Source organism: Echinops telfairi, unplaced genomic scaffold (genome assembly GCF_000313985.2).
Source record: "Echinops telfairi isolate 266 unplaced genomic scaffold, ASM31398v2 ScPeMD7_7424;HRSCAF=8462, whole genome shotgun sequence".
Lineage (NCBI taxonomy): Eukaryota > Metazoa > Chordata > Mammalia > Afrosoricida > Tenrecidae > Echinops > Echinops telfairi.
This window is the reverse complement of record NW_022111324.1, coordinates 50,336,232-50,349,622: the sequence shown is the minus strand read 5'-3', so window position 1 is coordinate 50,349,622 and position 13,391 is coordinate 50,336,232. Positions and strand designations below refer to the sequence as shown.

General features: G+C 59.5%; 1 protein-coding gene across 1 annotated transcript in view; it reads right to left on the bottom strand.

Annotated features, from left to right (window-relative positions):
• CNTN2 (contactin 2) overlaps positions 1-13,356 on the bottom strand; it is a 32,451-nt gene extending 19,095 nt beyond the window's left edge. The window contains exons 1-2 of the mRNA XM_004700108.2: positions 13,287-13,356; positions 3,276-3,410 (exon numbers count right to left, since the gene is read on the bottom strand). Of these exons, the coding sequence (XP_004700165.1) occupies positions 3,276-3,354 (79 nt within the window). The 5' untranslated portion in view covers positions 3,355-3,410; positions 13,287-13,356. The remainder of the gene's footprint in view (positions 1-3,275; positions 3,411-13,286) is intronic.
• Between the last annotated feature and the right edge of the window lie 35 nt (positions 13,357-13,391).

Here is a 13,391-nt window from a genome sequence, read left to right as displayed (position 1 = left end):
ACTCTTTTTGAGAAGAGACCGAAAAACAGCTGTGGGGGTTGAACCACTGACCTCAAGGTTTGCAGCCAACACGTAACTCAGAGCCACCAGTTTGTTTTTAAACCCATGCACCAAAACCAAACCAAACTTCCTGCGGTTCTGACCCACAGCAACCCTAGAGACCAGGGTGGGACTGCCCCTGGGGGGTCCTGAGACTGTAACTCTGTATGGGAGTAGAAAGCCTCCTTTCTCTCGAGGAGCAGCTGGTGGTTTCGAACTGCTGACCTTGTGGTTGGCAGCCCAACATGTAACCATGCCGCAGCCATTGCTCCATCTCCACATGTCCTTGCGTGCTATCAATGAGGGATCCAGAGCCCTTCAAATAGCCCCATTGCCCCCAGGGCACTCGGACACCCCCCAGGCTCAGAATGGGACTGTGTCCCAGGGCTGGCGGGGTGACTTCCCAGAAGCGGCCTTCATCTTTTTCCCAGAGGCCTCTCTGGCTGGCTGGCTGTCAAGCACCACACTCCCTGCTTCATGAACACTAACAAGGGAGGTGCCCTTTCTCGGTTTATGAGTGTGGAAGCAGCACTTTAAACAGGTGAAAGGACTTGTCCCATGCCACACAGCCAGGAGGAGCAGGCCTGGGTCCCTAACCCCGGCTGTCTCACCCCTTAGCACCCACAGCAGCAACTCCAGTCTACATTCACTGCCGTGGGCTCGCGTCCCATTCACAGCGATGACCCTTTCGCACTATTGCTCCTGTGGGTTTCTGAGGTGGTGAAGTTGTCCTGGAGCAAGCAGCCTCATCGTTCTCCCTAGGAGAGGCTGGCGGGTTTGAACCAATGACCTCAGCAGCCCAGGGCCAAAGCTACTGAGCCACCGGGAATCCTTTGTCCTTAGCCACAGCAGAGCCCAGTTCTACCCTGACACACGTGCTTCTTGACCTCAGTTTTCTGTCAGAATCACCGGGGCCTCTTCCAGCCTCAAAGCCGAACTCACTGGCATTGAGTCGATGCCCACTCATGGTGACCCTATAGGACAGGGTAGAACGGGCCCGTGAGTTTCCAAGGCCACAACTCTTTACAGAATAGATAACCTCCTCTTTCTCCTGCAGAGGGGGCTGCTGGCTTCGAACTGCTGACCTTGCGATTAGTAGCCCAAAGAGTAACCACTATGTCATCAGGGCTCCAAAAGGCACTGAACCAGAATTAGATTGGAACGAGGCCCAGGGCTCCCAGTTTTACCAATCCCTGGCAGGTTGTCTGAGGGGCAGTGGCTGTTGAGGCTGGGGTGGGGGGTGGGGGGTGGCAGCAGCAGCGGCTGCCTCTCTTGGTGGTGGCCGAGGTCCTGCAGCTCTGGCAGCTTCCCACATGTGTGCCCAGTGGAATGGCTCCACAGATTCGTCAGGGCCGAGTTTTTGGAAGCAGATAGATTTCAGAAGCAGGTTTTTCTCCCCAGGTGTCTCTGGGTGGGCACCCTCCAGGCTCAGCACCATAACTGTCTGCACCCAGGCACTCCTGCCTTGTCCTATGTCAAGAGGCAGCTGGGAAACAGGTCTTCCCTAGAGGGTGGGAGGGACCCCACCCCCCACCCCCACCCCCACCCCACCCCCACCCCCCGGCCTCCAGGGCACCCATCCCAGCTTCCACCTGGCTGGGAGGAGCAGCTCCCTGGGGACCTGGCGGCCTCTGAGCCCAGACAACCTGGAACAGGAGACAGACACCACCCCAGAGGGCCGGGAAGAGGCCCGGGTTCTTCAGCATGCCCCTTAGTACAGGAACCACATTATTTGAGAGGCAGGTAGGTAGCCGCCCCCAGAGCTTCAGTGAAACAGGCCTGGAAACCCCACCACATGGATCCATCTCCCGAGGCAGGTGCCCCTTGCTCCTGTTAGCCTGACCTGGGGCTGCAGCTCTGGGTCCCAGCACCCCAAACCCAGCCTCTGGCAAGCACAGTGGAGCCCGGTTCTACGCTGACACGTGCAATCAACAGGAGTCAGAGTACCTCAGAGAACTGGTTTTTAGGACAGCAGGGAGTGTCTGAGAGTGCACCAGTGGGCCCTCCTGGGGGGGTTGGGGAGGGGGGCAAGAACCTGAACTCGGCTGGCTGGGGCAAGGAGGCAGCGGCTGCACTAAAAGGACTGTGGAGGGTGCCCTGCTTCTCCATAGAGATCTTAAGGTGGGCTGGAGACCTCCCTCCAGTCATAGGCCAGGCTGGCCAGGGATCCCTGTCTCCAGAGTCCAGCTAGCCAGGGCCTCCTGGTTACCAGCTTCTTCCAACCTCAACCTCTCCTGTCTGCCAGCTAGCCAGCCCTGCCCCTCCCGTCCTTGGGGTAAAACTCTTGGCTGTGCCCTCTGCCTTCGCCCGGGCCTCCCCTGCTCTGTCCCTTTTAACCCAGTCTGAATCTGCGGCCCTGAGGAACTCCGGCAGAGTCCCGCAGTCTCGTCCCTGTACCCTTGAGCCAGGGGCCCCGGGAGAAGCTTGTTTCAGGAGAACATCCCGTGGCGGTGGGAACGCCCTGTCCACACTGCCCAGTAGGCCGTGGGCCACTGAGAGGTGGCACTGCACCTGAGGAACAACAGTTCTCATTGTAGGGGAATTGTACTGCCCGCGTGGTGGCAGTCCTGGTTATACACCGGCTGCTCCCTGCAAGGTGAGCGGTTCAAATCCACCAGCTGCCTCTCAGGAGACAGATGGGGATTTCTGTTCCGCAGAAGAGTCAGTCTAGGAAACCCACCGGGGGAGTTCTGCCCTGTCCTGTAGGGCTGCTGCGAGCCCTTATCCATTCAATGGCAGGGACTGATTGGTGTCACTGTGGCTACAGAGCTACCTTGCTGGACAGTGGGGTCACAGAGGCTCCTGCTCCGGCTGGGCCGCCCAAACACTCGGTACTCGACCGTGTGTACTGCTCCGAGGGCACTGCAGAGGAAAGGTTGGGCGCTCTTCTTCCACAAAGTCCACGAACAACCCACGGAGCCGATCTTCCGGCAGCTACACGGGCCACCAGGAGCTGGAATCAGCTCAGGGGCAACGAGGTTGTTTACGTTGGGTCTGGTTGTGCCTGTTCTGGCTGTGTGACCCAGGACAAGCCACTCACCCTCTCTGGGCCATTCTCACCTCACCTATAATATCGGGCCAGCTCCCCCCTCTTCCCCGAACCTCAAAGACAGACACACACCGGGGGCATGTGGAGGTGCTGCAGCCCTGCAGTCAGGCACTGCCCAGCCTCATTGTCACCCAACGCTGGGCTGGCACAGCCTGGCCGCTGGCCTTCTGCTCAGGGACACTCTTACCTGCAGGGACAAGAAGGGCGGCAGCAGCCAGCAGCAGCAGCGGTGGCGGTGGGGGCCTCCTCTGGGCAGGGGTCTCCATGGTGGGCAGCCAGGGAGAGGCGGGGAGTGGAGGACAGGAGCCCGGTGGAGGAGGACCTGGGGAGGCAGCAGGACAGAGGGTCTGAGGGAGGCTCCCCCGCACAGCCCCAGGCGCCTCTGGTCCAACAGAGCTTTTGTATGAGCCTGCGGAGGGGATGGGCGGAGGGGAGGGGGTAGCCGGATCGCTCCTGCACTAATCCTCCTCCCCAGACCCCAGGGGAAGGGGCTTGGCTATTATCTAGATGCTTTTCCTGGGGTTGAGTGCCTCCTGCTGGCCCCCTGGGAGTCTGGCTTTGCCCCCTCCAGCCAGCGGGGTGCTGCTCAGGAAGCGAGAGCAGGCAATAATTGTGAGCGGAGAACACACCTGCTGCTGGCTCTGGTAATAGCTCTGAGCAGGGCACCCAAAGCAGGACCGGGTCTGGCGCCCCCAGCCCCACCCGGCGCTGCCTGGGAGAACTAGCGGGCTTCCCCTTCCTGTCGCTGCCTGGGGTGGGGGAACAGGCCTTTGGGGAGCTGCACAAAGTCTCTCAGGGTCACCCTTGTTTTTCTAGCAGCGATGAGGGTTCTCACTAGTCCCCCCCACATCCTCTCACCCAGGCTGCTTTAGAAAGTTCATGGGACAACCCCATGATCTCTTCATCCCATCCCCGCATAAGATCTTTCTAAAGCCCCCTCGCATAAACTTGGCAGCGTGGGGCTGTGGCTTTGGCCCCACGGGGCCCCTGACCAGTGGACTGATGGCCACTGGGGCCGAGGCAAGCCTTCTGGGCTGAATGAGTTAAGGCCGCACCCCCCCCCCCCGCCCCCGGCTCCCTGGGGAGCTCCCCTTTGTTGGGAGATGAGCAGAGACCTGGTGGCTTGGGCGCTTCCAAGTACCCGGTCCCATCTGTCTGAGGAGTGGGCTGTCTGTTGCGAGGTGTGGGGGCCTCGAGGCCAGCCTTGCCCCCACAACCCGCTCCAGGCTGACTTCTGAGCTCTGGGAGGGGCAGGAGTCTCGGGTCCTGGCGCAGGCCACTTGCCTCGTCTTGGGGCAGCCACAGGGCAGCTGGCAATCTAGCTTCTCTGCCCGGCTGCATCTTGTTTTTTAAAATCAGTTTACTGGAGGCTCGGACAACTCCTATCACAATCCATCCATGGTGTCAAGCACATTTGCACATATGTTGCCATCATCATTCTCAAAACATTTTTCTACTTGAGCCCTTACTATCAGCTCATCCCCCCACCCACCCTCATTCCCTCCCTTCCTCACCCTTGATAATTCATAAATTAATATTATTTTTCATGTTTTACACTGGCCAATGTCTCCCTTCACTCACGTTTCTGTTGTCCGTCCCCCAGGGAGGGGGTTATATGTAGATCATTGTGATCGGTTCCCCCTTTCTCCCCACACCCTCCCCTCCCCCTCCTGGTATGGCTACTCTCTTTATTGGTCCTGAGGGTTTATCTGTCCCGGATTCCGTGTTTCCAGTTCCTATGTACCCGTGTACATGCTCTGGTCTAGCCGGATTTGTAAGGTCGAACTGGGGTCATGATAGTGGGAGTGGGTTGTGGGGAGGGGGAGCATTAAAGAACTAGAGGAAAGTGGTATGGTTCATTGGTGCTATCCTGCACTCTGACTGGCTTGTCACTTCCTTGTGACCTGCCTGCCCCTTTCTGAAACCCCGGAGAAGGGTTTGCCTGCATGGCCTCCTGGAGTGGATCGAGTGCCAGCAGGATGCAGAAGCTGTGCCGCCCGCCCGCATTTCAGATACCAGCAGGGTCCCTCCTGGTGGACAGGTTTCAGTGGACTTCCCCATTTTGAAGCATGGCCTGGTGACCCTCTTCTGGAAACGCTTTGGCTCCCGGCAGAAGACTGCCTGACCTCATACTGGGATAAGCCTTCCCAGGTCAGAAGGCACTTAAAGTACGGGGGCCACCGTCTCGGACTCCCACCTGAAGATGGGACAGGGCTGAACATTTCTCCTGTCAGATGTGGGGTGGAGGGACTGACAGCCGTGTCAGCAATTGCAGGGATGGGGTTCCTGAGGGGGCGGGCACTTCCCTGAGTGGCCAAGAGACCTGAGCAACCATGTCGCATGGGGGAGGGGGGTCTCAGTGCCCTCAGGTGGGACATGAGGACTCTCCAAGCATAAGTCTGCTCTGGCATGGTGACACGCCAGGGTGGAGAAGGAAAGGAGTGGAGGACATCAGACTGCCCGGGGCAGGACAGCGTCTGAATGCCCATGCAGGCGCAGGGCCCACCCGGCCTCACTTCAGACTCCCTCCCTCGCCAAGAGAAGCCCGCGCCCCTCCAGCCTTTATATTCAACAGCCACATCTGGCACGGGAGGCGAGGGGAGAAGTAGCCCCAGGGCCTGTCAGGGAGGGAGGGTGTGAGCAGGGCAGGTGAGAGGAGCCGAGGAGGGTGGGTGTTCGGAGTGGGGGGTGAGCAGATGGCACACCCCTCCCTCTCCACACCCCCCCCTCTCCTCCCACATCCACTTCTCTCCATCAGGAAGGGCGCCGGGGCGCCACCTCTCCCTGCGCACGTGCCCGCCTGCCTGGGCTTGCCACTTCCAATTCCAGACTTGAAGCCAGAAGACAGCTCCCCTCACTCGGAGCACACGCATGCTTCAGGGTGTGCCGGGTGGCACCTGAGCCCCTCCGAGTGCGTGCCTGTGGCACAGTGCCCTTGCCTGCCTCTGCTCTCCATGCCAGCACGCGCCACCCGGCCTGCGGAGGGCTGAGACCGGACCTCGTTCATCTTTGCACCCCCATGCCTGGCACAGTGCCTGGCATGTAACAGGGAATACCTGTGTGTTGCATGTAATCGATGAAGAACACAGGAGTACGCATGTGCATGTGTGTGCACACACATATTCTTATACATCCGCACACATGCACTCACGCACACACTCGCACACCAACTCCTACACACTCACACACCTCCATGCACTCATGCACGCTCACATTCTCACACTCACTGACCCTCTCAGCCACTCTCCTCCGTGCCCTCGCACACCCCCCTCTCGCTCACTCAGGTCATCAGGGTTTCTGGTATCGCAAGCACGGACCCCTGCCACTGTACACATGCATGGCGGTCCCCTCGGAACAGGGAGCTGCCTCTCTGGAACGACCCCTTAATGGGGCGTGATCAAGGGCTCTGGATTCTGACAGAGACAAGTCAGTAACCCTGATCTCATCTCAACTCACACAGCTGTGGTCCCTTCCCCTCGGGGAGACTCAGTTTTCTCCTCTGCAAAAGGGAGGTGAGAAAACCCCATGGTGTTGCTCTGAAGGTGAACCAGGGAGACCACGGTGGGGCATCCCACGGCGGCATCCACACCGTCTGCTGTGAAGTCTCCACGTGGTTTGGACTTGCCCAGAGGCCACGGTGAAGAGGAGAGAGTGAGGATGGAGCTCCAGTCCTCCCCCCTGCCAACCAGAGCAGGCTGGCTTAGCCCATCTGCTGGGCTCTCCAATGAAGCTCCCTGCCAATGAATCTGGCCCGGGCAAGGTGCTCCCTCATCATCTGTCCTACCCTTTGTCTACCTGCCAGTCCTGGGAGTTCCTGGAGGGGGCAGCGTGCCCCAGGAGGCCCCCCGGCTCCAGCACTGACCCAGAATGACCCAAAGCACCCAGCGCTGGCCCTGGGAGCCGGCTGCAGCCCGCCAGCAGTGCTGTCGAGGGCAGGGCATGTGTGCGATGCTGGGTGTGTCCTGTGTGATGTGTAGATGCCTGTGTGGGTGTGGACTCATCTTTGTGTCCTTGTGCTTCTCTGTGTGTCCCTGCTCTGGTCCTGGGTGTGAGGGCCCAGATCTGCCCCCGCCCCCTCAACACACACACCTTGTTTCCTATACCCTGATCACTTACCCTCATCCCCAGTGGTCAGATTCACTCTCTGTTGTCATAAGGTCATGGATAAATCAATCCCATGTTCATCCTAAACTTGAGTTTATTCCGGACTTTGGCCAACTGTCTCCCCAGCCCCAGAGTTGTGGGGTCCCCCAGCCCCAAAGGAAACTTGGGGAGGCAGGGGCCAAGAGAGCAATGAGGAGTGATTATACATCACAGATACACACACACACACACACACACACAGAGTCTAAGTCAAAGGCGAGCTGGCTGCCTCCCTGGCAGTGAGGCCCCGGCACCTGCTCGGCCCGTGTCCATTCCCATGACAGCTTCCAGCTAGCAATGGCGTGCCAGGCCACGTGCTAACCGCGGGCAGGCAGTAATAAAGACATGGCCTTCAGGGGGCTCCCTGGAGGCCTGCTCATGAGTTCACGGCCCCGTCATCTCCCCACACCATCTGCCCCTGTCACATCCCAGAACCTCCAGAACGGGGCAGACCTTCTTGTCAGGCACAGGGCTGCAGTGGACCTGTGCCAAGGCCAGAGCCAGCCCTGAGCCAGCTGCCCTGGTGCAGGGTTCAGGCAGAGACTGGCACAGGCGAGCACAGGCTGTTGCCCTCAGGCCCTGTCCTGGGGGGCACCCGCACTTGGACACTAGCCACTTGGGGTGCAGGGTCACCAGGGGGAGCTGGCTGGGCCTCTGGGCCCAGGAAAGAAAGGACCGACCTGGGGACAGCTGGGGGGTGGTGGTGAAGCGGCACCAACACACAGCAGGCTTTTCTGGGCCGAGGACCCCTGCCCCGAGCCAGTCAGAAGTGCACGATGCATCCTGTGCCCTCGGCCAGTACTGCTTCTCTAGGTTCCAGCTCACGGAGCTGAGGCAATCCCCCCACTCCTCTGTGCCAACTAGGAAATGGCAATTTGGACACTGAGGAATTGGGTGGCTTTGGGTGGAGGCGTTCACGAAAGGGAGGGGAACAGAGCCAGCGGTTTAGGATAAGCCCCCTCCTCAGTCTGGTCTCCACCGTGTGGTGGGGCCACCATGAGGGGGTCAGTCACCGCACAGGAGGAGCTCAGTAACGACCAGTCGTGCTGCCGCCAGAGTTGCCTGTGGCTCAGGCACGAGCCCCCAGTGCTCCGTGGGCAGCTGGCACAGAGTGTCAACACTGGCCCTCGTACCGGCCCACCTGTCTAACGGGAAACCTTCCAGGTGGAGTTCACACAAAGGCAGCTCAGAGCAAGGCCTGGCTGCCACCTCTGGAAAACCAACCACTGACAGCCCTATGGCCCAGGAGCTCTGCTGGCATAGCGGTTAGGGTCAGCAGTTGGAAACCACCAGCAGCTCCTTGGGAGAAAGAAGAGGCCTTCCACGCCCCTAGAGAGTGGCAGTCTCAGAAACCCACGAGGGCAGTTCTACCCGGTCCTGCAGGGGGGCTAGGAGTCAGCACCGACTCGAGGGCAGAGTTTGGTGAGGGGTTTTGGACGGCTGGCAGCACACAACCCTGCCGTGACAGAGGGACACCGTGAGCTGGAGTCCCGCCGACAGCAGCTGGCCGGGGTGTGTGGTGTGGGGGCTGCTGGCTGCACGACTGAGTTCTTTAAGCTCCTTGCTTCGCTCCTGTGAACCTCAGTCTCTCTGTCTGCTAAACGGGCCTGGGAAGGGGAGTGCCCACTCCATGGGAAGATCATGAGGTCGTAAGTTGCAAGATGGAAAGAGCTCAGTAAAGACCGGTTCTGGTGGCGCCGGGGCTCCCCGGGACTCACACAGCGCCCCCGACACAGCATGGTCCACCTGTCCACAATCGGGCGATGTGCCCTCTCCCTGGACAGGTGTCTAGTGCTCTCCTACACACTTAAGCCCCCCAGGCCACCCCAGACAAGGGCACAGGACACCTCCCCCTGCCCCCCAGCCCGGCCCCAGTAGAGCTGCAGGATAACAGCCACCTTGCTAACATGCTGGCGCTCCGGACATGGTCTCTTCTAAGCCGACACCCCTTCCCAAGCCCCCCACCTCTTGCCTTGTGTGATCTAAGAGGGAACAGGGACCTTACAAGGAAAGGATTGTCCCTGGGGTGGGATCGCTGTCTTCCAGGAGGGGCCTGGACAGCTCCGAGGACTGAGCAGGCAGGGCTCTGAGTTGGTTAGGCTGGACCTGGGTGCTGGACGGGCCAGGGCTGGGCTAGAACCCTCTGCTCTAACCCTCTGGGATAGAACTGGGCCCTGCACTGGATGAGGACCTTGAGGGATATTTGGGTGGGATAGGGACCTTCTTGGTCCACAGTGGGGGACAGGGGTCTGTGCAGCCAGGCCCCTCCTGGGCACTGTCTGTGTCCTCTCTCCTTCCCAGCCCCTCCCAGCTGCCCCTGCGTTTTCTCTGCAGGCTCTTTGTGTTTGCAGCTGGTCCCTGAAGCCCCCGCCCCGACTCTGACCCACCCTCTAGGGAGCACTGGGCTCACGGCGTGGGGGCTGTCTGCACGTGCAGCACTGGCCATGGGAGAGCCAGCCTCCCCACAACCTGCAGCCTTGGGTCTCTGACCTGCCTGTCCCTAGTGGAAGGACCCTTCAAAGTGGAGAGCAGGCTGGAGGGGAGAGAGAGCCTTACATTGTATTGGGAGGGCACTCCAGAAAAGGGACATTGTTGTGTCAGTTCCAATTCCTAGTGACCTGTGCAGCAGAGATCCTCCCACAGGGATTTCTCGGCCGTCCTTGCTGGGGGAGCAGATGGCCAGGCCTTGCTCCATTGGAGCTGCTGGTGAGCTTGCACGACCGACAGTAGAGCCCTGCAGCTTCCCTACTTGCTCCCTGCGTGAGTGTGTGGTGAGGGCTTTGGGAGGGTGGGTCCCTGGTTGAGACCCCAGGAGTAAGAACACTTCTTCAACTGGGCCAGGGAGAATCAAAGCAGCCAGGAAAGTACCACGGGCATCAGCAGATGTTCCTATTGCTGCTGGGAGGGGACTCCCCCAAATCTCTAGACAGCTTCCAGCAGGCTGGTTCACAGCCCATGCCTGGTGGACTGGCCCCCAACCTGTGCTGCTCTCCACCAGAGCAGGGTGGGGGGAGCTTGGGGTCCATGAAGCCAGCTGGGGCTGGAGGAGACTGGGCAGGTTTGCTCTGGATGGAGGGGGGCCATGTGTGAGGGGGCGGGGCTCACTCCTACCTCTAAATGAGATGGGGATTTTGGAACACTGGTGCTATAGTGTGCCCTGGGGTTGGGGGTTATGGGTGAGAGCACCCCTGCTTTTGTTTGTATCCTCTTTAGAAAATGGGCAAAATGAGTTCATTGTGCTACCAGCAGGGCACAGAGCCCATGGAAATTTCTGCAAAAACACTCTAATTTAGCAACAGCCCAAGGGCTTCATCTAAGTTAAGGGGAGCCCTGCTGAAGGAGGGGAGGGGGCCAGCAGGCAGGGGACATGAATGGACACCTGTCTTCTTATGGAGTCTTGAGGCTTGACCAACCTGTCACTTGAAAGAAATTACCCTCAAGACTGGAAGACGGATCACCGGCCCAGCCTCTGCCTTGGGCAGAACTTTCTCTAACCTTGGGCTTGATCCTACTTCTCCACTGACCCTTAAAGCCATCTGAAAGGAGAGTGTCCTGCCTCCTCGTGGTTCATCTTCTTGGTCAGGAAGTGCCTCCTGCAGTCTAACTTCAATTCTTCCTGCTTCACTGGCATATCCTTTACTCTTGCTTTTCCTTTGTGAATTATGAACTCCCCCAACCCTCTGGCTCTACCCTGACAGCCTCCCCCCCAAAAAACATATGAATATTACACAGACACATTGGAGACTGTCCTTGGCATATGGCTCAAAGGCAGTTTCTAGGGAAAGGGCATGCATCTGACAAATCCACTGCATCGAGTCAATTCCAACTCAAAGCAAGCTCACGTGGAGTTTCCAAGGCTGTCGATCAATCTTTATGGGAGCAGAGAGCCTCCTCCTCTCTCAGAGCATTTGGTAGGTTCGAACCGCTGACCTTGTGGCTAGCAGCCCCCTGCTTACCCCACAGCACCACCAGGGCTCCTTAGCCATCCTCCAAAACCACCTCAGAAATGTTAAAGCCTTAAAATCTAGCCAGGATACCTTAGGTCTGGCTCTCTGCACTCACTTGGAGGGGCAAGTTGGAGACAATGAGCTGTCCTGTCCCTGGAGCCTCATGTCCCTGGAGGCCTGTCTGCTGACTCTCAAAGAGAAGGGGCTGACATGGAGGTGCAGAGAGAGAGAGGGAGAGCTGGCAGGGCTGGTGTGGGCTAGGTGGAGGAACAAGTGACTAGGAATGGGGGTGGGTAGAAGGGCTTGGCCAGGTGGGGAGAAACTTAGCAACTAGAGTGGACAGTAGGCTCTCAGCGTCTGAGGCCCCCATCTCCTTGATGGTGAGACTCTGGTGTCTGCTGTCCTCGGTGCCCACTCTGGGCATGGGCAGGACAGGGGTTTCTGTGTGAGGCAGGCAGACCTTGGGTGACTTTGATAGCACTGGCTCAGGCTTCCCTTCCCTGCCTGTGTCTCCTGCCTCCCCCTTGCTGCCCGAGGACTCCTGGAATATCCGATGCGAACTGGGCATGCCTTTGACCTTGTGACACACAGTTGCTGACTCCTGCCTGTGCCGTGGCACTCTGCCTGCAAAGGACTCATCGAGGAGGGGTCCCCAGGGAAGGACTCAGACACAGCTGGCTCTGAGGACAGAGCCCCTTCTCATTTGGCCAGTAGCTGACCTCCAGGCTAGCTCCCACTGTCCCCCAGGAGCCATGGCCATGCCAGCCAGTCTCTCCCACAGGTGGCCTGCCCTTGATCTCAGGTGGAACCGGGAGGCAGGGAGCAGGAGGCTAAGAGGGCAGAGAGAGGGTGAAACTTTGGTTCAGATGAGGTCAGATCTCTACATGGGGCCTCCTCCCACTTAGCTCTAAGAAGAAGGCAAAGGATTCCCGCCAGGCTGGGGTGGGGGCTTGGGGCTGAAGGAGGGCAAGGGGAGAGGAAAAAGTGGACAGAGGGTGGGGACCTTGAGGCTGGAAAACCCACCCTTCTCTTGGGTAGGGACCAAGGACACTTATACCCTATTGCTCTTGATGCCTTTGGATTTCAAACCTACAAACCAACACCAACGTGACCAATCGCTTTCCTCCTGGGATCCAGGCACCCTGGTGGTCTTGGGCTGAAGGTCCCAGGCCCTCGGTAGCACCGGCCCTCCTCTTTCCACAGACACGGTCTCCTCCCTTCCTGGGAGCCCCTCTTACGGAAGATGACAAGCTTCTTTCCTGTCCGGACACTGGCAGGGCAGGGGCCCCCAGCCCCAGCCCGGTGAGGGAACCCCAGCGTACTGAGCACAAGGATGCCCCTCTCTGTGTAGAGCCTGCAGCACGCTTCCCCTCACATGCCCACCCAGTCTAGTCTCAGCCCCTTTCCATCGTGGACAGCCAAACTTCCTGCAAAGCCTTCTCTCCCATCAGCCAGGATGGGGGGTGGGGGAAGGATCAGAAGAAAAGATGAGACTGGGGAGGGGGGAAGGGAGGAGAAGAAACTTCAGCCCCTTTCCACCCCCACCCCTCCCATGAGTCCAGGCCCAAACACACACACTTTAGGATGTGACCTGCCTCCCTTTCTTCTCCCAGAGCCCCAGCTCCTGGGCAGACCTGCCTTTGCCCAAACTCACTCTCTTCTCCCTTCTCCCCAGCCCCCTCCTATCTGGCAGTTGCCAGTCCAGGAAGCAGGCTCCATTTGAGCCAGGGGCTTCCCAGGACTGGTCCCACCAAAGGGCCAGGGGCCCAGGACAGGCCCCAGAGCGGGCTGTCCCCTCTGCAGGCAGTTACCCCTAGCAGCCAGTGCCTGAATTCCTGGACATGCAGCTGGGGCCAGGCTTGGCCTGCCAGGGCCCTGTAGGATGCCACCCACACAGCCAGGGCGGAGGGAGACCTCTGGGCGGCCAGCGGCCACCCTAGGGTAGGAGTGAGAAGTCCAACTGCCCTCAGCTGGTGAGGTATTCCCACCGCGGTCCCTCCCAAGTTGCACCGGGTGGGCACTGACAGAAACTGAGCTTGGACTCCCCTCTGAGAGCGTGCCCTAGGAAGCCCCCCGGGCTGGAGGAGACAAAAGCAGTTGGCACCTACCTGGGCTGGAAGAAGGGTGTCGGCCGGGGCAGCTGGGCGCTGCCCGAGTGGGTGAGGCTAAGCCGGGTGGCCGCCAGCGCCCCTGCCCCCCCTGCTCTCCGCCCC